We start from the raw sequence: 21,830 nt of genomic DNA on the forward strand, positions 1-21,830 counted from the left end.
AGAGCTGCATGGCATGCTGGACTCGGCACAGTCAACGGCCTTGGATACCGGTGCGGCCGCGGAGGGCAGCTCTCCTGCCGCTGTGCCCGACATCGGTAGTGATGTGGCGGTGCCTACAGACGGTGCCGGGAGTGCTTCGCATCCGGATGGTGACAGTTCTGATGAAAAATCCGTGGAAGCAGAGCTTGAGAGTGTTGCAAGTGGTGAGTCAACAGCTCAAGTAGTGCCGGAGTCCAGTGAATCATCAATCCCAGCCGCTGTGGAGGCACCTGTAGATGGTGATGACGCGAGTGTTTCACATGCGGATGTTGACGGTGCCGATGAGCAATCGCCAGATGCAGCGCACGAGAATGTTGCCAGCGATGAGTCAGCGCGTCAAGAAGTAGCTCAGGATTCCAGTGAATCATCAGCCCCTGCCGCTGTGGAGGCACCTGCAGACGGTGATGGCGCTAGTGTTTCGTGTGCGGATGTTGACGGTTCTGATGAACAATTGCCAGATGCAGTGCATGAGAATGTTGCCAGCGGTGATGAGTCAGCACGTCAAAAAGTAGCACAGGAGTCCAGTGATTCATCAGTCCCTGCCGCTGTGGCTAACGACGGTGGTGCTGTGGAGGCACCTGTGGATGGTGGCGCGAGTGTTCTACGTCCAGATGTTGACGTGTCTGCCAAGCAATCCCCGGATGCCTTGCCTGAGAGCGCTACCAGCGATGTGTCAGCAACTCAAGAAGTTGTGCAGGAGTGCAGTGACCCAGTGGTCCCTGCCGTTGTGGCCGAGGAACCGGGCGCGATCATCGACGGCGATCAGAGCGTGAGTATCGAAGGCAATCCTGTCCAGGCCTCTGAAGCTGAAAACGTTGCTGAGAGAAATCTGTCTGCCGAGGATATTGTCATTTCTCCTGCCGCCAGTGCATCGTGTGACGGAAATTGTGACGAGCCAGAGTTGAGCAGTGTCGAGTCTCCTGTCATCACTGGTTCTGGCGCAGGCAGTACCGAAGCAGAACCGGTCAGCACGGTCGTCGATGCAGCGGTTGAAGGCGAACGTATGCAATCACCAGCTGAAGAAGTGGATGCACCTGAACATGAGCCCACACCAGAGGTAGTCGAGCAAAGTGAAATGTCTGCGTGTGCTGACGAACTTCAGTCTGAGGAAGAACCAAGCTCACATGGTCCGCCAGCGACTTGTGCTGATGTGGCTGGTGTGGAAGACGCCACTACACCCGACCATGGTGACACTGCTGCTGTTCCAGATGTACCGAAGGACTTATCTACTGCTGTGGCTGCAGAGGATGTGGCGGACGAGCCGGATATCAGTGAGGAAAGGGACAATGCCGATGCAGATGTATCCATAGTCGAGGGCGAAGTTTCAGCCTGCGTTGCTCCGGTACCAGATGTGGACTCGACTGCAGCAGAAAGCACTGTTGCTACGGATGAGTGTTCCGAGCCAGTCTCACCCACAGACCTATCTGCTGTGGCTGCAGAGAACATATCTGATGAGCCAGGACCACAGCAGGCAAATGATACGGCCGATACAGATGCAGATCTATCGATAGCTGATGCTGAAGTCCCAGCCTGCCTCTCTCCAGTTCCCGGTGTGGATGAGGTTGCACCAGAAAACTGTGCCGTGACGAGTGACAATGAAGCGTCCGCAGAGGATTCTGAACCAGCTACTACTTCTCCCGTCGAGAATGCAGATGGCACAGTTGTACCTGTAGCAGACACCGACGCATCGGCCTGCGTTGCTGCAGCCCCAATTGTGGATTCAGCTGCTGCAGAAAGCGCTGCGGCTACACATGACAGTGAAGCACCAGTAGGCGGTTCTGAACAAGCTGCCGCTTCTCCCATCGATAATGCAGATAATGCTGCCGTATCCGTAGATGAGACCGATGTATCAACCTGCGTTGCTCCAGCCCTAGGTTTGGATTCGGCTGCAGCTGCAAATGATAATGAAGCACCGGAAGATGAACAAGTTGCTGCTTCTCCCGTCGAGAATGCAAATGACACTGTTGTATCTATAGCTGAGGCGGAAGCATCAGCCTGCGTTGCTCCACCCCCAGATGTGGACGAGGCTGCAGCAGAAAACCCTGCCGTGACGAATGACAATAAAGTGCCAGCAGCGGATTCTGAACCAGCTGCAGCTACTCTGACTGAGAGTGCAAATGATGCTCTTGTATCCGTAGCTGAGATTGAAGCTTCGGCTGCAGCAGAAAACTCTGCCGGGACGAATGACAAAGAAGTGCCAGCAGTGGATTCTGAACCAGCTACCACCACTCCTGCTGAGAGTGCAAACGACGCTCTCGTATCCGTAGCCGAGATTGAAGCATCGGGCCGTGCTGCTCCAGCCCCAGGTATGGGCTCAGCTGCTGCAGAAAATGCTATGGTGACCAACGACAACGAAGCACCAACAGACGGTTTAGAACACGTTGCCGTTTCTCCTGTCGAGAATGTAAATGATGCTATCGTACCCGTAGATGAGACTGATGCATCAACCAGCGCTGCTCCAGCCGCAGGTGTGGATTCGACTGCCGCTACAAATGACAGTGAAGCAGCAGAAGATGGTTCTGAACAAGCTGCCGTTTCTCCCATCGAGAATGCAGATAATGCTGTCGTATCCGTAGATGAGAAGGAAGCATCCACCGGCGTTGCTCCAGCCGCAGGTGTGGATTTGGCTGCCACTGCAAATGACATTGAAGCACCAGAAGGTGGTTCTGAACAAGCTGCCGTTTCTCCCGTCGAGAATGCAGATAATGCTGTCGTATCCGTAGATGAGAAGGAAGCATCCACCGGCGTTGATCCAGCCGCAGGTGTGGATTCGGCTGCCGCTGCAAATGACATTGAAGCACCAGAAGATGGTTCTGAACAAGCTGCCGTTTCTCCCGTCGAGAATGCAGATGACAATGTTGTATCTATAGGTGAGACTGAAGCATCATCCTGCGTTGCTGCAGACGCATGTGTGGATTCGTCTGCCGCTGGAAATGACAGTGAAGCACCAGAAGATGGTTCTGAACAAGTTGCCGCTTCTCTTGTCGAGACAGCAACTGACACTGTTGTATCTATTGCTGACACCGAAGCATCATCCTGCGTTGCCCCAGCCGCAGATGTGAATGAGGCCGCAGCAAAATGTTCTGCTGTGACGGATGACAGTGAAGCGCCAGCAGAGGATTCTGAACTAGCTGCCACTTCTCCTGATGAGAATGCAAATGATGCTATCGTATCCGTAGCTGAGATTGAAGCATCGGGCCGTGTTGCTCCAGTCCTAGGCGTGGGTTTGGCTGCTGCAGACAATGTTGCAACTGCAAATGACAATGAAGCACCAGACGATGGTTCCGAACAAGCTGTTATTTCTCCTACTGATAGTGCAAAGGACATGGTTATATCCGAAGTTGAAACCGACACTTCAGTCTGCGTCACTGCGACTCCAGGTGTGGTGGATCCGACTGCAGCAGAAGCCTCTGCGGTGACGAACGACAATGAAGGGCAAGTGGATGGTTCCGGACAAGGTGCCAATTCTCTCACCGAGAGTGCAAATTGCCCGGTCATATCCGTAGATGATATCAACACTCCAGCCTGCGTCACTCCAGCCCAAGGTGTGGATTCGACTTCGACGGAAACCGCTGCAGTTAGTAACGACATTCAAGCACCAATTGATGCTTCCAAGCATGCTGCAAGTTGCCCGGTCATATCTATAGGCGAGATCGATGCGCTAGCCTGCGTCGCTCTGGCACCAGATGTAGACCAGACAGCAGTTGACAGCAGCGAAGTGATAAAGGATGATGAAACGCCCACGGACAGCTCTGACCAGGCTGCAACCTCCACCGACGAGAGTGCACACACCTCGCCCGATATCACTGTCGAAGTAGAGGTCACGGCCGTTGCCGAAGATGAGCTCGTAGAGGAATCTGCCGATTGTGCCGCAAGTTGTGTCGACGATGATGTATCCCAGGATAGTACGGGCATGCCCAAAGAAGTGGGTGCTGCACGAGCCCTGTGCGAGGGCAGTCCCCGACTGCCTTCGCTTGAGGAGGGTGATGAGAATGAGCTCACGGATGAAGACGGGGACGACATCTACGACGAGTCTTCGAATGATGAGGAACGTGATGACTACTTTGAGGTAATGGCTGTTAGTTCTAATTTGTGGCCAATTGCAATCACAAAACAGCGCGGCTGCTACTACTAGCTATGGTGCCAATTTCACCAAGATAGGTGGAGTGCAATGCAGTAGGTACCGTGGGGGGGGGGGGGACCAAAAAAAGAAAGAAAAAAGCAAAGGCAGATTTCTCCGCCGCCCCTATAATAATAAGAATGAGTACCATGTACCAGCCCAATAGACAGAATAAGCCTGCTTTATCAGTATCATCAACAAAAACCTACAACAAAAAAACCACTCAATAACTGCAACGGCCGCTAAGTTCCTGTCGAGATTGGATCTGCCAGCAGCTGGACCAGCTTTACCCAATAAGCATACCATTAAACGAGCGTGCGCAGAGCGAAAATCCAAAACACTTTCCACTATGCCGCTGCATGGGCCACGTATTGGTAATACACTCTGGTACTTCATTCCTGGGAATCTCTTGTTATACGTTGACACCTAAAGTTGGGCAAATATTGCAAAAGGCTTAGAAGTCTGCATTTTACAACTACAGGAAGGCTGGATACTACATCACACATGTAGTAGAGGGGTTGTGAATACTGTAAAACATGTAAATTTCGGTGTATTAAAATTTCGGTGTCAGAGACCAGATGGATTTCAGGTATAACTTAGAATTCGGTAACCAGCATTCCCTTCACATACGGCACATGCTATTGTGCCATTTAGGTGTAAATCTAAATTTAGGTGCCTGGTATTTCCACCGAAATCAAAGTTACACCGAAAATAACCTGTTTTGCAGTAATGAAGTTGCATAGCTTTCGACGAATCAGGTAACAGCGAAAAAGGCTACGGAAATCGGTTTATTCCGACCTTGCGCAAGAGTGAAAACTTCATGCATGTTCTGTACAACGTGCATAAGGCTTATTTGGCAACCTAAACATGTCCTTATTTGGTTATGTACATGTACTCGTATACACTCAGAGAATATCCAGCTTTACAAATCTTGTAAGGATAGTCCATATATGGAACCAGGAGTACATACCCTCCACGCGTGTGTACTTCTACTACAGCACACTATAGATGCTGTGCTGACAGATTTTCAAGTTGACGTCATCTTGTGACGCAATACGCGCGTCGTAAGCGTAATGCCAGACATCCTGAACCTGTGGGGGCAAATCCTCACTTTATCCTGAAAAGACTGCAATCAAGAGTACATAACCCCCCAGAGTGTGCAACTCGAATATGGGTGCTGTCCCGACCGAATTTCAAGTTGACGTTATTTTGATGATGCAATGCGCACTGTACCCGGATTATCAGACGAATCCGGAACCGGTGGTGGACCAACGCCGATCTGATCCTGTACAAATTATTGCAAAGAAAACGTGTGATGCGTTGACACCCGTACACATGTTGTAAATCACTGGTGCAAGGAGAATTGCGTCATAATGACGTCAACTTGAAATTCTGTCGGGACAGCAGGGTATGTGGGAGTTGCACACTCTGGGGGTTATGTACTCTTGCTGCAATCAAGAGTACATAACCCGCAAGAGTGTGCAACTCGGGGTTACTCCAGCTATGGGGTCTGCGACGGCAGAACTTCACATCACGTGATGAACCCGTACACATTATTTGCACTCTGTGCATGATAGATACAGGGTTGTACGCAGCCCAGCTTTGGGTACAACTCTCTTGTGGTCACTTTGCACTGTTTGCCAGCATAACCTTTTGAACCATGTCACGTGATGTGAAGTTCTGCCGTCGCAGCACAGCATAGAGGTTGTGCAGGCAGTTGCACACTCTTGGGGGTTATGTACTCTTGCTGCAATGCATCGACAACCCTTACAAACGTCTTAAATCATTGGATTGCATCATGAAAAGGACGTCAGCTTGAAATGTCGCCGTCACTGCACTGTATGCGGGAGTTGCACACTCGTATGACTCTTTTTAGTTAGGAGTTGTGTATTCTTGAGGGAACAACTGGCAACGAACGTGGCTTGCTGAGTACTATAAGCTACCTCATGCTCAAGGTTTTTTTAACCGGGCATGACGTCATGCAACGTCGGCTGGGACAAGTGTTCAAAAGCGTCAAGGATGTATGTAAGCACTCGCTGCACCGTGCTAGTACGGTGAAACCGGTCTAAGACGGCCGCTCAGGGGATCTGCAAAGTGTGGTCTCTGTTGCCAGGTGGTCTCCTTATCCAGGGTCGTTTGGCTGCAAATAGCATCCCTTGGTCCTGGTTACAGTGGTCTTCTGGGGCGGCTGGTCGCCTTGACAGGTTTTACTGTAATCAGAGAGGAGCAGCTGATGGTGATAGATCACTATGTGTGCTGACCCTGATCACCTACACAAAAAGCACGTTACCGCAAAACATGTAACTTTGGGTCCATTAAAATTTCGGTGCCAGAGACCTGCCAGGTTTCAGGTGTAACTTTGAATTAGGCGACCAGCTTTCCTTTCACATACAGTGCATACTCTGGTGCCTTTTAGGTGTAATCTAAATTTAGGTGCCTGGTTTCTCTACCGAAATCACAGAAATTAAAGCTTCACCGAAAATAACATGTTTCACAGTATTTTAATATAGCTATGAATAGAATGAAGGCCGCAGACATCACGCAACTACTGAAGTACGTTACTTGTTTGGCATGTATTGCTGTGTATTTTATAGACTATCATGTGCATATCTAAAAAGCCAAATTTACATGCCACATGGCTAGCAAACAGAATTCAGCAATGAAAGAGTTCAGGGCTAGCTCACTGGGGTCATGCATAATACATGTATATTGCTGCTAAAGTGGCATTTCTGGCTTCGTTCGGGGTAAAGGGGGGGGGGACTGAGAAAAGGGGATCAATTTGTAAGAGAACAACGATATGAACTAGGCATGGCTGTGCCGGTTTTGTCAGTGTACGCCTGTGTGAGTCTGTTGTAGCAAGTGCACATTCTAATCCTCTTCTTTTGCTTGTGTTTTGTTCTTTTTCCTCCTGTGTGTGTGTGTGTGTGTGTGTGTGTGTGTGGCTTCTAGGCCAGAACTGAAGATGCCTCGGTATGTATGAGTCACCTTCATGTAGCCCCATAAGAGTGACACCAAGAATCCATACTCCCCCAGAGTATGCAACTGGGATGGGGTTGTGGGACTGCGTAATCCGTGATGTACCTCATTTCTTGGGTCGGACTTGCGTCATGCCATCGACGCGGTCCACCACGGTCCACACTTCCCCTGCTCATGATGTCACACTATGACGTGCAACACGGATTTCGCCGTCCCAGATCTGACACGTGAAGTTGCGCACTCTGGCCTGGGGGATTATGGTCTCTTGGTGACACGAAGCGTACTAGAACAGTTGCTCAAGGTGATATCCGACTCAAAGTGCACATTTGGCCCCCTCAACTTGCACAGCGCCTGACCCGGGCCCTGGGCATGATGCAAATGCGGCTGGGTGTACACGCGTACAGTACAGTAATGTCACCACAACTGTTTCCGGGCACCAGTTTTTGTACTCCGGGTTGGATTTCAGCGTGCGCAACTGTACGCCGCCCCCGAGAGTGTGCAGCTTTAGTCTATGGGGCCTGCGACGGCAGAGCTTCACATCATGTGACCAGCCTGTACATTGTATCTAGTAGTACACGCCATATAACGAGGTTCTCCCTCTTGTCGGGCATTTGTTTTTGAGAGTTACCACCTCACTCTCGCCGTTAGGCACTGCATCTGCCACCCTGGTATTACAGCCATGGTGGTGGCCTGGCACGAGCGAAACTTCCTAAGCTGGTTGTGTTTCTCAACGCAATTGTATAGCCAGTTGTAACGCGGACGTGCCGGCACGACTTTACTTAAATACGATTACGTGCCATATTCAGGGTAGCCCTGCTTTGAGGTTCAACTCTCCGGTGGTCGCTTTGCACCGTTTTTCGTCGTAACCTTACGGACCATGTCAACGCCACGTGATTTGAAGTTCTGTAGTAATACCAGCACTGGATAGAGGTTGTGTAGGCAGTTGCACATACTTGGGGGTTATGTACTCTTGATGGTAATGATACCTGCAGCAGTTGTCATCATTGGATGTACCCAAAGAACAGTATTGGAAATCCAAGATGATCCGGAGAAGAACAAGAGTAGAGGTAGTAGCAGAAGCAGTAACTTGAGAAATATCCATGGATGTGAACAATAGACCATCCCTATACTGGACAGGCCATCATTAGGTTATTTGGTCATCATTGGATGTGGTGATGTAGTGTGATGTTTTCATAGTTGTGGCATTAGTGGCAATCGCGTTCTGCTAGTGGTGGTTTGCGATTCATTTTCTTACACGTATCGTCTTCACTGCCTTCTCTTGTTTCTTGTCGTGTCGGGCATTTGATCCTTCCAGGACATGTTCAACGAAGTGCGAGTAAGTAGATCTTGCCCGTGCTTGTGTGGGTGTGTGCATGTTTGTGTCTGTGTGTGTATGCGTGCTTGCGTGTGTGTGTGTGTGTGTGTGTGTGTGTGTGTGTGTGCGTGCACGTTTGTGTGTGTGTGGGGGGGGGGGGGGCGCCGCCTGTGTGTGTGCTGTATATATTCCGTGGAAGGGAATTTCATTTCGTCAGCAAATGTTGTGATGGAGACCTATCACCAGTGCTAACCTAACAATGCTGCAACTTCGCATTGCGCCCGCCTGACAGTACTTGAGTACTGAAGGGTAAAGCCAAGGGTACATGGAACCCGGCGTGTTCTCCTCATGGGTGTCTGTCACGGCAAAATTCCGGAATTGCATCATAGATGATGCAGCTATGTGGCATGCAGTGGCTTAGGGCGCACAACTTAGCTGCAGTTGTGCAGAAAGAGATCTGCTTGAATTCTTCTTGCACCCACTGCATCGCTAAAATTATGTGATCCTGGAATTGTGCCATGACAGCAAACCATCCGAGCTGCACATTCTGGGTTTTGTAAACTCTTTGCAAAACGTCACGGTACCTGGTAGCGCCAGATGCTACTTCGCAACGTCTTTGCATAGCTTCGGGAGTTAAAGTTTGGTTGTTTTTAAATGTAATGTGGGCTGTGATTTGCGACTGGGAAATCTGGTCCATCACTGGGATCAGTACAGACAACTTTGTGAAGAACAACTTCGGGTTTTCCAACAACTTGAGAGTTAGGACATGTCTTCTGACCTTCATTTGGTTGCACACTTTCAATCTCCCCCATAACCACGGCTTGCAATTAGCACCATTTGTTCTCATGTGTCATTGAGGCCTGTTATTCACTAAGTTGATCCTGCTTGTATTCACCTCTCCTTTCCCTGTGTGTGTTGGTGTACTTGTGTGTGTACGTCTGTGTGTGTGTGTGTGTGTGTGTGTGTGCGTGTGTGTTGCTGGTACCCTTGCAGCGGGACCATCTGCTGGACACGTCGGTGATGAAATCACGAGTCACCACTGTACCGAAGCGGACGCGCTCGCAGCGACGACACTCACACAAGACTGTCGACATCTGGGCCACGCCTCCGCCTGATCCCACCGGCCCGGAAGACGGTGAGGACGATGCGTCGGAACCCAGGAGGGCCTTTCCGATGGGGGGTATGTCACCCATTGGTGCGCAGGGCTTCAACCCATTTGCGAAGAAGGGCGGCATGATGTTGCCGTTTGGACTTCCGCAGTTGAAGCACACCGCATCTCTTCCCGCTCAGGACGAAGATGACCCAGCGTCAAAAGACACAACCAAGGATAGCACCAGTGGAAGTAGTCCGAGTCGTACCAGTGGTCACGCCAGCGGCGGCCTGACAACACCCGAACAGCGTGAATCCCGTCCACCGTCAGGACCGCCCTCCGCGTCGACGTCCCGCACTCCGTCCGTTCTCAGTGCCGACGACATGCAGGCACGACCGCGCTCCTTTTCGGCCTTGCCATGTATGTTGGGGAGTGTGATTGGTGTTACTGCTGCTGTTTTCCTGCTGCTGGCGGTGTTGATGTTGACGCTGCTGCTGCTCATGTGGTTGTTGCTGCTGCTGCTGCTACTGCTGCTGCTACTGCTGCTCATGTGGTTGTTGCTGCTGCTGCTGCTACTGCTGCTCCTGTGGTTGTTGTTGTGGCTGCTGCTGCTCCTGCGGTTGTTGCTGCAGCTGCTGCTGGTGGTGGTGCTGCTGCTCCTGCTGCTGCTGCGGTTGTTGCTGATGTTGCTGCCAGAGTTGTTGCTGCTGCAGCTATTGTCACCAATTGTTGGTATTCTGGCATTGTAAAAGTGGTGTTGAGTGTGTTGCATGCTCTAGGCATGGTGTTGGCTCAGGTCAGCAATGCATGTTCGATTTAGGTTCCTGGCTGAATCTTGGAAGGGTGTTTGTCCATGTGTGCTCCTGATAATAGTTTAGTCATACTTCAACCAAGTACATGGTAAGCCCCTGGCTCGTTCTTGCACCCGATGGCAGGCCCTAAGAACTGGTGATTCTTTCTTGGGTTTGACAAGTTTGTCCACGCTTGTTTTGAACCCGTGTTGCGAGCTGCTAATCGCCCCCTAATATTGTTCGTGTGTGTGCATGCGTGCGTCCATGTGTGTGTGTGTGTGCACGCACGTGTGTATGTGTGTGTGTGTGTGTATGTGTGTGTGCATGTGTGCATATCAACATACCCGGTGGTTGTGGTTGTATGCACCGTTAGCGTACTCTCGTAGCAGCGGCGGCAGCGGTAGTCCCGGCATGGGATCGCTGTTCGGCAGCGGACCCATCAAGACGGCGGCTGACCTGAAGAAGACGGGACGAGGCGGTGTAGTAAGTCAACACTAGTTAAGCGGGACGACTGATCCTCTGCAGCTCTTTTTGCTTGCCCTGGCAATCCTGGGCCCGGTTGGATTTACCAGCCTTGCTCTTTGGTTGATATGGTCATATGCTCGAAATTGGCATGATTATTCTCAGTATTCCGGTCGTCTTCTTTGCCCCCCGATGCAGACAATGCGTTTCGGATTATCGACGTGTTTTGAATAACCTGGGTTTGGAAAACCGGGGTAGGACTGTCGGCTGTATGGGAATGTTATGCTATCACTACAGCCTATCAGTGATGGCCATCCCAGCTTCATACGGCTATAGCGCCGTTGTACATCTGCCGCATGACCATACGGTGCAGCCATGTTGCTTCCTACGCCGGCAAATGCCTGGCTGGGTGCGTCACGTGACATTGGCCATGTTGGTTGCACTGTCCACGTTCCTTGTACACTCTCTCTACATCAGGCCCGGCTGAACCAGGCCGCTTAATCAGGACATGGCCTGACCAACTTTTTGGCCACCGACATGTGTTTGCTGCGGAGGAGGTCATGTGTATACCATCCATATCATCAAGAGTGCCGCATTTTTCGGAGTGTAGTGCGCACCTTTGTATAACGCGCACCCCCAATCTTCATTGGGGGTGCGCACTTCAATCTTCATTGAAGTACATGCGTTTCATATTCGGAGCATAGTGCGCACCTGCAGTTTAGGGCCTAGAATAGCACATCTAAGGTGCGCACTATACTCTGGAAAATACGGTACATGCCACCAAGAGTACATAACCACCCAGAGTGTGCAACTCCCACATACCCTGCTGTCCCGACAGAATTTCAAGTTGACGTCATTATTTATGACGCAATGCTCCTTGCACCAGTGATTTACAACATGTGTACGGGTGTCAACGCATCACACGTTTTTCTTTGCAATAATTTGTACAGGATCGATCGGCTTCGGTCAACCACAGGTTCCGGATTCGTCTGATAATCCATGTACAGTGCGCATTGCATCATCAAAATGACGTCAACTTGAAACTCTGTCGGGACCTCACCCATAGTGGAGTTGCACACTCTGGGGGGTTATGTACTCTTGATGTCACCCAAGAGTGTGCAACTCCAGCTATGGGGTCACCGGTCTAGGTCTGCTCATCACGTGATGAACCCGTACACATTATTTGTACTCTGTGCGTGATTGATACAGGGTTGTACGCAACCCAGCTTTGGGTACAACTCTCTTGTGGTCACTTTGCACCGTTTGCCAGTGTAACCTTTTGAACAATGTCACGTGATGTGAAGTTGTGCCGTGAGTGCCGTCGGCGCCGTCGCAGCACACCATGGAGGTTGTGCAGGCAGTTGCACACTCTTGGGGTTATGTACTCTTGATATCATACACAAACTGTATGAAAGGCTAGAGTATGGCCAGACCAATCAAAAGCCGCTTCCACGGGTCCTTTCTGTACAAATGAAGTCGCATGATCAAGATGTGCTCTCTTTATGAAAGTGCACATGCTTAAAAAAAAAAAAATCAAGATGTGAACACCACTGCAGGGACGTCGGACGGTATTCTAGTGTGGTACGGTCAACCATCTCAGGCACAATTTTCTCTTATTGGGGAGGGGTGGCTGAGCCGAAAAGTCTGGACATTTAGAGCCCAGGTCAGCAGTGCATTTATTGGTTCACGTGATACCTGGGGCAAAGAGTGGTACGGTCAATACCGTAGTTACCGTAGTGACCGTACCGTGTCCGACACCCCCCCCCCCCACTGTCTAGTGACAGACTCGTGTTATTTGTGTGGAAATGTGCTTAACACACATGATGTTATATCAAAAAAGTATTCTTTCTAGACCAAAGAGTGGAATATTTGATAACATTTAATAACGATAGAAATATTTTAAAACGAAGGTAAGTTATGGGTCGCAAATATCCACGCAAACACACATCCAGTCATAATAAGGCACTTGTCATAAGTATCCGAAGGTTTTCGGTCCCTTCTCATCAAGGATTATACAGGGAATGGCTCAAGCTGGAAAGACTAAAACTTATATAGCGTAAAGATAATTAGATAACAACACTCGTGACAAGGTGGAAAATTATCAAGTTTAGCACGACACAAAACTCGAAGGAAAATAATAATAGTGACAACAACATAGTGAGCAAATTAAGTTACATTGTTACCACCTCGACGAGGAGTAACACCAAACAATTGTAGCGACAAAACATTTTCTTTCTGTACGCAAAGTTCAGGATCTAACTTACGGATATACAAAGCTTCTAACACAGCCTGTATAATCCTTGATGAGAAGGGACCGAAAACGTTCGGATACTTATGACAAGTGCCTTATTATGACTGGATGTGTGTTTGCGTGGATATTTGCGACCCATAACTTACCTTCGTTTTAAAGTATTATCCGCCTCCGACCTCTTTTAAAAAATCGATAGAAATATTTACGATATTTCTCCAGACGTTTCGTTGTTCTGAACAACATCGTCAGTGGATAAAGAATGCTTTCTTTATCCACTGACGATGTTGTTCAGAACAACGAAACGTCTGGAGAAATATCGTAAATATTTCTATCGTTATTAAATGTTATCAAATATTCCACTCTTTGGTCTAGAAAGAATACTTTTTTGATATTACAATGAGAGTGAATAATCAACGGCTTGTCCACCAACTCTTACACATGATGTTGCCCGACAAGCTGACTGACTGACTGACTTTCTTTTCTTTTCTCTTTGTGTACGCTCTGTGCTCAGGACTCTCAGGGTAACATCAGAAGCGACAAGACGTCGGTAGACAGCAAGGGAAGCGGCAATGCTGGCACGTCATCACCGGGCGCCAAGTCCCGGAGCAGCCAATCGCCTACCTCGCCGTCGCAAAACGTCGCCGTCGCCGAGACCTCGTTCTCGGCGGAGCGCTCTACGAGTGCGGGCGACCTCGCATCACCCTCGCCGGAGGGCCGCAGCCGCCGCAACAGCATCCTCTCGCCAAACTTTGCCTTCTTCAAGAAGAGCAAGAGCGAGAAGCAGGCCAAGAAGAAGGACGAAGATGGCATGGCCGCCGCTTCGGAGGCGCCTGGAGCGCTGGGTGCCGAAGCTAGCCCGCCCACGTCGTTGTCGAAAGCGCCGGAAGGCTCGCTGGTGCGCCTGTCGCGCTCCTTCAAGCGCAAGCGCAAAGACCGGCCGGAGAAAACGGCCAAGTCGCTCACGACGCAGGAGACGAGCGAAGACCCCATCAGTGCACCGACCACTCCCTCGGTGGACGACATGTCAGCAGCGAAGAGCCCGGCAAGCACCTCCCGCCTAACCAGCTTCCTCAGCTTCCGCAAAGGCCGCGAGGGGTCGAGAAATTCAAATACGTCCGACAACGAGGCCGCAAGTCCAAGCCCCTCGGCGAAGACTGGCAGGTCGCTGAGCATCATCCGCAAGCGGCGCAAGTCAAGAGGTGACGGACCGTCTAGTACTGACATTACGCCCGCTGCATCACCGTTTGCTTCGCCCCCGTCCAACAGGCCGTGTACGTCGCAGGCCGACCTCTCCGCCCGCAATCTGTGCGATCCGTCCAGCGCCGTTGTTCTGCTGGCCTCGCAGGTCAGTGACGATGCTGAGGAGGACGATGCCGAGAAAACAGCGATGACGACGTCTACGGCAGATACGGGCGCTGCGGACAAAATGGATGCCATTGTTGTCCCAGCAACGGCCGAAGAGGGACCAGCACAGGGAACGGAGGACGATTCCATCATGGAGTCTGCGGGTACTGACGTGACGGCGTCTGACGCAGCCGACGCCACCAAGCGAGACAGTGCAGGCGCCGCGAAGACGGTGCAAGCCGGCGACACGAAGACAGCGCAAGCCAGCGACGACGACGAGAACGACGACGCGTTCGAGAGCATACCGTCCTCCAAGTCATCCTGCCACGATCAGCTGGTGACGAAGCGCAGTGCCATTTCCTTCAGTACCGACGTAACCGAACCTACAGGAAATGACCCCTGTACATCCTCAGCGGCCACTCCAACTAAAAGCTCGTCGACAACGGGTGCCGAAACACCCGCAACGCGTGGCTCAGAGAGTGCTGCCAGTGGTCAGGGGGACTCGCCGGCAAGCAAGCAGCTGCTTGGCAAGGTCAATAGTAGTGGCGGTATCAAGCCGCGCATGAGCTTCGAGAACGTCAGTCGCAAGACGGGCAAGCTTGTGCGCAAGCTGTCCAAACGCATCCAAAGCAGCAACTCCTCGTCCACGACCTCGTTGCCGCGCGCCGATTCCACGGGGAGACGCGGGAGCGGCATGATAACGGGCGGCAGCTGCAGCGAAATGTCCTGCATCAAGGCCCTGTCGGACGTGCAAGAGGATTCGCCCGGACAGCAGCGCCCCCGCAGCAAGTCCCTGGAATTGGAGCGGCCAAAGTACACGTTCCGGGTGGTTGCCCGTGCACAGATGGCCGGTCTGCGGTTCAGCCGATCCCACCAGCGGCCGAATGCGCTGCAATCGAAGCCCTCGGCCAGCAGCGTGAGCTCCAGCACCAGCAAATCGGCGGCAGGTGAGTTCATCGCCAAGTCCGTGGACCGCGCCCGCACGGCCCGTCGCAGCTTTAAGATGATGGGCAAGAAACGCGCCGCGTCATCGGCCTCGGAAGACGACCCCGGCCAGAGCAAGTCATCTGACATGTAATCCGTTTGCTTGTACTCTCGGTGTTCCATGCCCTCTCCTGTCCAAGCCTGCTCGGCTGACGGAACCGCCCCGTAACAACGCAGTCACGCAAGCCAGCCGATGAGCCAATAGTCCCGCCAGACATGTCTTACTTGCAAAACCCGGTGTGCTTGTATTTTTCCTGCCGCTTACAACGTGAGCTTGTCGGTAGCCGGTACACACGCAATGGCAGCCAAGACCAGGCAGACTTCATCTACCCAGGAGAGATTACGGCAAATACAGCTTGTCTCTTTCAGTACGTCTGGTATTCTCAGTGGCTGTCTTCGGGCGAGAGGCTACGGATGCCGCGTTCCGATACTACGCGTGCACAAGCGCTCGCTTTTCTCCTCTTCCCACCCGTTAGGCAGAACTGCTTATGTGAGTTTGATAGAGTTTTGAGTGAAACTAAAAGAACACACCTGTCTCCGTCTTGTAGCGCCGAGTCCGCACATTCCTTATGAGCTGTAGTTAGATTTGTTTCTCTCTCTCACCCTCATACGTCTTTTTCACGAATAATGTTTGCCTTTGGGAAGCCAGCGCAAGGGCAGTGCTTGCCCCGATGCGGGCATCGAAACAATTACCCTCGAGACCTGCCTTTTCCCTATTTATATGCTTTCTACGCCCCCCCCCCCCTCCCCCGCACCGCTCCGGATTCTTACTTAGTTCTAGATATTATTGCTATTTTTTCTCTCGTTGCTGCTATTTTTGCGTAGTCGGTACCACAGGAAATTGCCAGTTTATTTATTTTTGAGTAGCTGAACATTGACAACAAACAAAAGATAGAAAGATTTACTCTGCTCATAACAATATTATTATTGCCCTGTCGTTTTGACAAGTGGCGAATCAACAGTGTGCGATGTGTGCTCTGTTTGGTTGAGGTAGAGTCCTGCTGAGGGCGTGCTCTTTCAGTCGTGTTAGTGTGTGTGTGTGTGTGTGTGTGTGTGTCGGGTGACTGTCTCCGTACATGTGGTGTGTAGCACAGCAACCACTGCTAACTTAGCTACGTGTGCGTGTGTGTGTGTGTGTCTTTTTCTTAGCTGTGTGGTGTTGATCAGGCTGAATAGTGGCGGTCAATTCTTCAGCCTTGCAAGCTGTTGAATGGTGCAATCCCACCACAAGTTGTTATGGCTTCTGCCGTAGGATCGCTATCATCAAGAGTACATGAAAACCAGAGTGTGCAGCTCGGATGGGGTGCTGTAACGGCGCGGCGGAATTCCGTGATTACATCATTATAGTGATGTGATGCGTACAAGCAGGATTCAAGCAGGACTCTTTCTGCACAACTGCGTCTCAGTTGTACGCACTATGCCATTCCCCGCCTCAGATCTGCGCCAAACATGTAATCACGGAATTTCGCCGTGACAGACACCCATAGTAGAAAAGGCCCCAAGCTGCACACTCTGCTTTTCATGTAGTCTTGCTATCATCGCCTCTGGCGATGGGCGTCAAATGGTGTGCATGTGTGTGTGTATGCGTGTGTGTATGCGTGTGTGTGTGTGTGTCTGTGCATACAATGTCATGTATACGGAGAAACATGAACTGTGGATGGTGGCTTCCGTCGGAAGGGGCAAGCAAGCTGACCTCGCGTCTGCTGCAACATGATTTTCTGTACAAGAAGTGACATATGAACACCTGATGAGCAACTTCGTATCAGGTGACTGCACAATGCAATCCACGCCTTACAACACCTGTGTGGTGCTGTGCAGGTAGCGTATCTACCGTACTCGTGTGTGCCCTTACTGTAAAAGCAGAAATTTTCGGTTGTGTAATATTTTCGGTATTCTCCAAAACCGGCGGTTCGGTGGAGGGAATATTTTCGGTAAAACCCGTTTCCAGGTACATGTAAGTGTACTAGTACTAAATGTATACAGTACCGGTAGTACCGTAAAGTACCGTTGATCCGCCCCCACGCCATGTCGCTTCCCAGCTGGGTTTTCGGCAGGGGACGGGAATTAGATCAAGGCTGTCAAGTGCAGTGCGATGTACAACAACGTAGAAGTTCAGACTCGATGCGCTGGATTGTGCACATTTTGATCCTGGATTGGCAAGTATTGTGTACAGCTGTGCACGCGTCGGTTCAACATCGTATTTCGTTGTATACGCCGAAGTCGCTTCACAAGGAGAAAATCGACAGGGGGCGGATCAACGGTACTTTACGGTACCGAAATTTTCGGTGCGTTTTATTTTCGGTAAAAATTGTCGGCACCGAAGTTACCGAAAATAAAACACCACCGACAATTTCTGCTTTTACAGTATGAGGGAGTTTGCAATCATTCGGGACATCGTTCTTGTCATGGAGGAAGTACTGTATAGCAGAAAATTTTCGGACGGAATTTATTTTCGTACGATTTCGTACGCGGCCTTTTTTGTACTAAAATTAATTCCGTACGAAAATTTGTTCATGTGAAATTATGTACACTATACATGTGTTCTGCTTGCAAACACGTGTATTTAGCATGCAGCACTGTACGAAAATATAATCCTTACGAAAGGTCGAAATTCGTCTTTGTCCGAAAATATTTCCGTCTGAAAATTTCCTGCTATACAGTAATCGTTGTATACCACTACCAAGAGTATATACATGTAATCCCATTATGGAACAGGCAGTTTATGGACTACTGTAAACGGGTAACTATGGCGACGTAAGTATGTTTGCGAATTTTCGCGAGAGGCCCCGAATCGCAAACTTTGAGCAACGCAAACCCGCGCCGTGTAAAGTTCAGTGCAAGGGCTGACTCGATTGTGTAGAGCGACTCGCAAACATGATTACACAGCGCAAACCAGTCTCAATTTGTAAAACGCAAACATTAAATTTTCTTGTCGCAAACGTTACCCGTTTTACAGTACCGTGCTCCTAGACCTAGTCCGACAAGAAGAGTACTCGTATGCATATGTGCACAAACTAGGCACCGGCGGATTATGCCGGCAGAAAAATTGGCAGAATCCGGTACTTTTTCTGGTAAGTTTCATGCATGTTCGGTATGTGGATAAAGAAATGGAGGAGAATTCGAGGAATTGCCCGCCATAAGGTTTGTATGGTTCTGTCAATTTCACTGCTTTTCGAGCAGAATCTGCCACCTTTTCGAGCAGAATCAGCCGGTGCCTAGTACAAACACACGCACCCATAACAACTTGGTCCTTGGTCAGTGGTCACACAGTGTGAGTCTGCCATGAATCATCACATGTCCACTCAGCAGGCGAGAGTATGATGACAGAGGGGGGGGGGGGGGGGGGGGTGCTCTGCATTGCCAAAAGTATGAAATAGGGACCGGCGGATTATGCTCGAAAAGGTGGCAGATTCTGCTCGAATAGCAGTGAAATTGGCAGAACCTTACAAACCTTATGGCGGGCAATTCCTCGAATTCTGCTCCATTTCCACATACCAAACATGCATGAAACTTACCAGAAAAAGTACCGAGTTCTGCCAATTTTTCTGCCGGCACAATCCGCCGGTGCCTAGCATAAAATGGCAGGTCACTCTTACACAGTCAAGTGTCTGGAACATCAGACACACACTCCACAAATGAACCTTACCATAAGGCCAAGTTGGAATGTTGCTTTTCGGCAAAGGGGTGTTGGTCGTCGCCCCCCTCCCCCGCACCATGTACCCCCCCCCCCACACACACACAATGTGTGTGTGTATGTGTGTGGGGGGGGGGGCATATGCACACTTCCAACAGCGAATCGTTATATCCAATATTGAATCCTGAAACCCTTGGACTCATCAGAGGAGATCTGTGATCTTTTCTAAGGAGTATTCGTACGGAAGCAAGTCAATTGAAGCATTGCGCCCCGCGATAAGTGTGGGTCAAATGAAAGGAGAAAACATGGGACAGGAGGCAAAGATCACCTGTATAGTGAGATGGTGAATTTGTAGCAAGCCCGGGGATGAGGTCTCGGAGGAGGGGGAGATGGGTGTTGATCAAGTAAGAAATCTCAAAAATTCTCGAAAATGGAATTGCACATGTATCAACATCAGGCACAACACAACTACATGCCCCAACCGTGTTCTGGCGGGAAGAGTGTTTCAACGAAAAGTATTGCTTATAAAACACACACACATCACAACGCCTCGCAAGTAACTTGTTCAAGACCATTGTAATCACTGTGGCCTGTCTACAACTTGACATTGTTATGTAGCCAATTGCAATAGCGATTATGGTCCCGTCCGATGATAAAGTCTGGTTTCATCTACAAGTGATAGGAATTGGTAACTTACGATGACGGCAGCAGAGTTGCCGTGATGACATCATCAGTTGTCGCAGTAGGTGCACAGGGCGGAAGGGCGCAGGGGCCAGATGGCCCCTTGCCATACGGCCCAGTGCACGTGGTCTTCTTTCTCCATGCCAGAGTTCGGGTGCACGAAAACGATGTTGTTGCCGCGGTTCTGCATCGTCCAGGGTACGTACGTTTGGAAGTGCTCCACGGGCAAGAACATGCCCCACTCCGAGGTTATGAACGGACTGTCGTCGGTTCCCGACTCCGTGTCGAATGAGAACATGCACAGCCTGCCCTGGTGCCGTGTACCGTTGCACGGGTGGTCGTCCGTCAGCTTGAAGTGCTCCATGAACGTCTTGCGGAAGCTCAGCGCCTCGGCTATGGAGTCGTTCTGGTTCGACACGAACAACACGTGAATGTGGTAGCTCTGAAACGGCGGCATGCCTTCTCCGCTCTTCACGCGCTCGCGCCACACGGCGGCGTCCACCTCGGGGTAGTGGGTCGGGTGAGCCGAGCTCAATACGGCCAGAACCGCCAACACCAGCGCCGAAATCGCGAAGCCTTGCCACAGAGCCATGCTGAACGGAAGGTACTTGATAGTTTATCTGCTCCTGATGCTGGGCTTTCTCACACCAAGCAGTTTTTCAAATGAACGGTCTGCGACGAGCACTCCTGATTATCAACAGAAGTCGTGTTGCTTTGCAACGGACGAAACTGCAGCCACTGCCAATGTCAATGAGTTCTTTGGCTGGTCCTGTCTCGTAATCAAATGGATCTTGGACAGACGCCTCGAATGTCGGTAGATCTACCGTACTCCACAGTACAGAGTGTCACCCGTCTGCATGATGATCGCGTGAAGCCGTGAAAGACAGAATTTCTTCCAATCACGTGATGGGCTTCGTGCCACAAACTACGCATGCATGACGGGTTTTTGTTTGTACTGCGAGGGTAGATTCTATGTATGGCTAGTAGAGGTAAACATGTGCAACTCTACATGATAATCGGTTTCTGCTATTGCCTGCTTACTCAGCATCGCTATCACTGCATCAGGACCTGGAGCATCATGGTATGGGGCCGTCAATATTGAAGGTGCATCACAATACTCAAGAGGCAGCATAGGAACTGGATCTGAGTTCAGACAAATCAGCTGCGTTTAGTCCCTAGTAGCAAGGGTAATACGGGTGGTAATGCCCGCATCATCATTCGGCATTATGAGATTATCATGACATTGTATATCTGAGCATTATAGAGCATTAGATTGGAACAAAATGAGCATTGTGTGAGGTTTGAGCGGCATTACGGTTGCATAGTGGATATCGCGAAATCCCTGGTTTTTCGCAACAATCGGCTACACGCGGTCATGAGATCCAACTCTCATCGTGTCTGAAATAATTCATGCAGCTGGATGGACCGCATCGTACCGACACGACTTTGTGGACACGTATTTAAAAAACACTTTAGCACCGGCACCATACCAGGTCCTAATCTTTGTCCGCTGTATGTACATGTAGCAATGCAGTCAGGTACGTACCAGTAAAATTAATGTACAGACTGTCATGTACAGTGACTACAGTCGCAACCAAAGAAATCTGCCCCATACTATACATGTAACTTCAGTACATATAAGCCAAACGCAGCACCAATGGCAATGAGGCGCTCGGATGGGTTTTGGACGGTGCAAGAGGTTCGGTAATTGATTTTGGAATTGGAAACGTGGCACTACTTTAGTCTGAGTTTTTGACTCGTGCATCACTCAGTTTTCTTTGGCCATGGCTGTATGTCAGAATAATTATTATAGAATGCGCCCAACGCTGTTCCACTAATCCGGAACGATGATTTACATGGACTACAAAATGTAGGAGACAGATGAAGAGGAGTTTTCTTGTTGTGCCTCAGGCTCTGGGGATAGCGCCTTCACAAGATGTAGCGAGACTGAAGTAGACATTAACACTGATCCACGGGTAAAGTTGGACCAGGAATGGATGAAGGAGCGGCTATGAACAGAAAACGGAGCGCGTTCCAAAGAACTGCCTTTGCCGAGTCCAGCTCAGGCCAGCAGGCCAAAAAAAAACTAGAACTACATTGTACTCATGGACTCAGTACCGAGTCCATATCAGCTCTCAGTACT

At 50.3% G+C, this 21,830-nt stretch overlaps 1 protein-coding gene across 1 annotated transcript in view; it reads left to right on the forward strand.

Annotated features, from left to right (window-relative positions):
* Window positions 1-16,331, forward strand: part of LOC135828001 (mucin-17-like) — a 16,480-nt gene extending 149 nt beyond the window's left edge. The window contains exons 1-6 of the mRNA XM_065340438.1: window positions 1-4,108; window positions 7,109-7,129; window positions 8,451-8,471; window positions 9,444-9,960; window positions 10,705-10,814; window positions 13,556-16,331. The exon at window positions 1-4,108 is cut by the window's left edge and continues 149 nt beyond it. Coding sequence (XP_065196510.1) covers window positions 1-4,108; window positions 7,109-7,129; window positions 8,451-8,471; window positions 9,444-9,960; window positions 10,705-10,814; window positions 13,556-15,466 — 6,688 coding nt within the window. The 3' untranslated portion in view covers window positions 15,467-16,331. The remainder of the gene's footprint in view (window positions 4,109-7,108; window positions 7,130-8,450; window positions 8,472-9,443; window positions 9,961-10,704; window positions 10,815-13,555) is intronic.
* The last annotated feature ends 5,499 nt before the right edge of the window (window positions 16,332-21,830 follow it).

Source organism: Sycon ciliatum, chromosome 12 (assembly GCF_964019385.1).
Source record: "Sycon ciliatum chromosome 12, ocSycCili1.1, whole genome shotgun sequence".
NCBI lineage: Eukaryota > Metazoa > Porifera > Calcarea > Leucosolenida > Sycettidae > Sycon > Sycon ciliatum.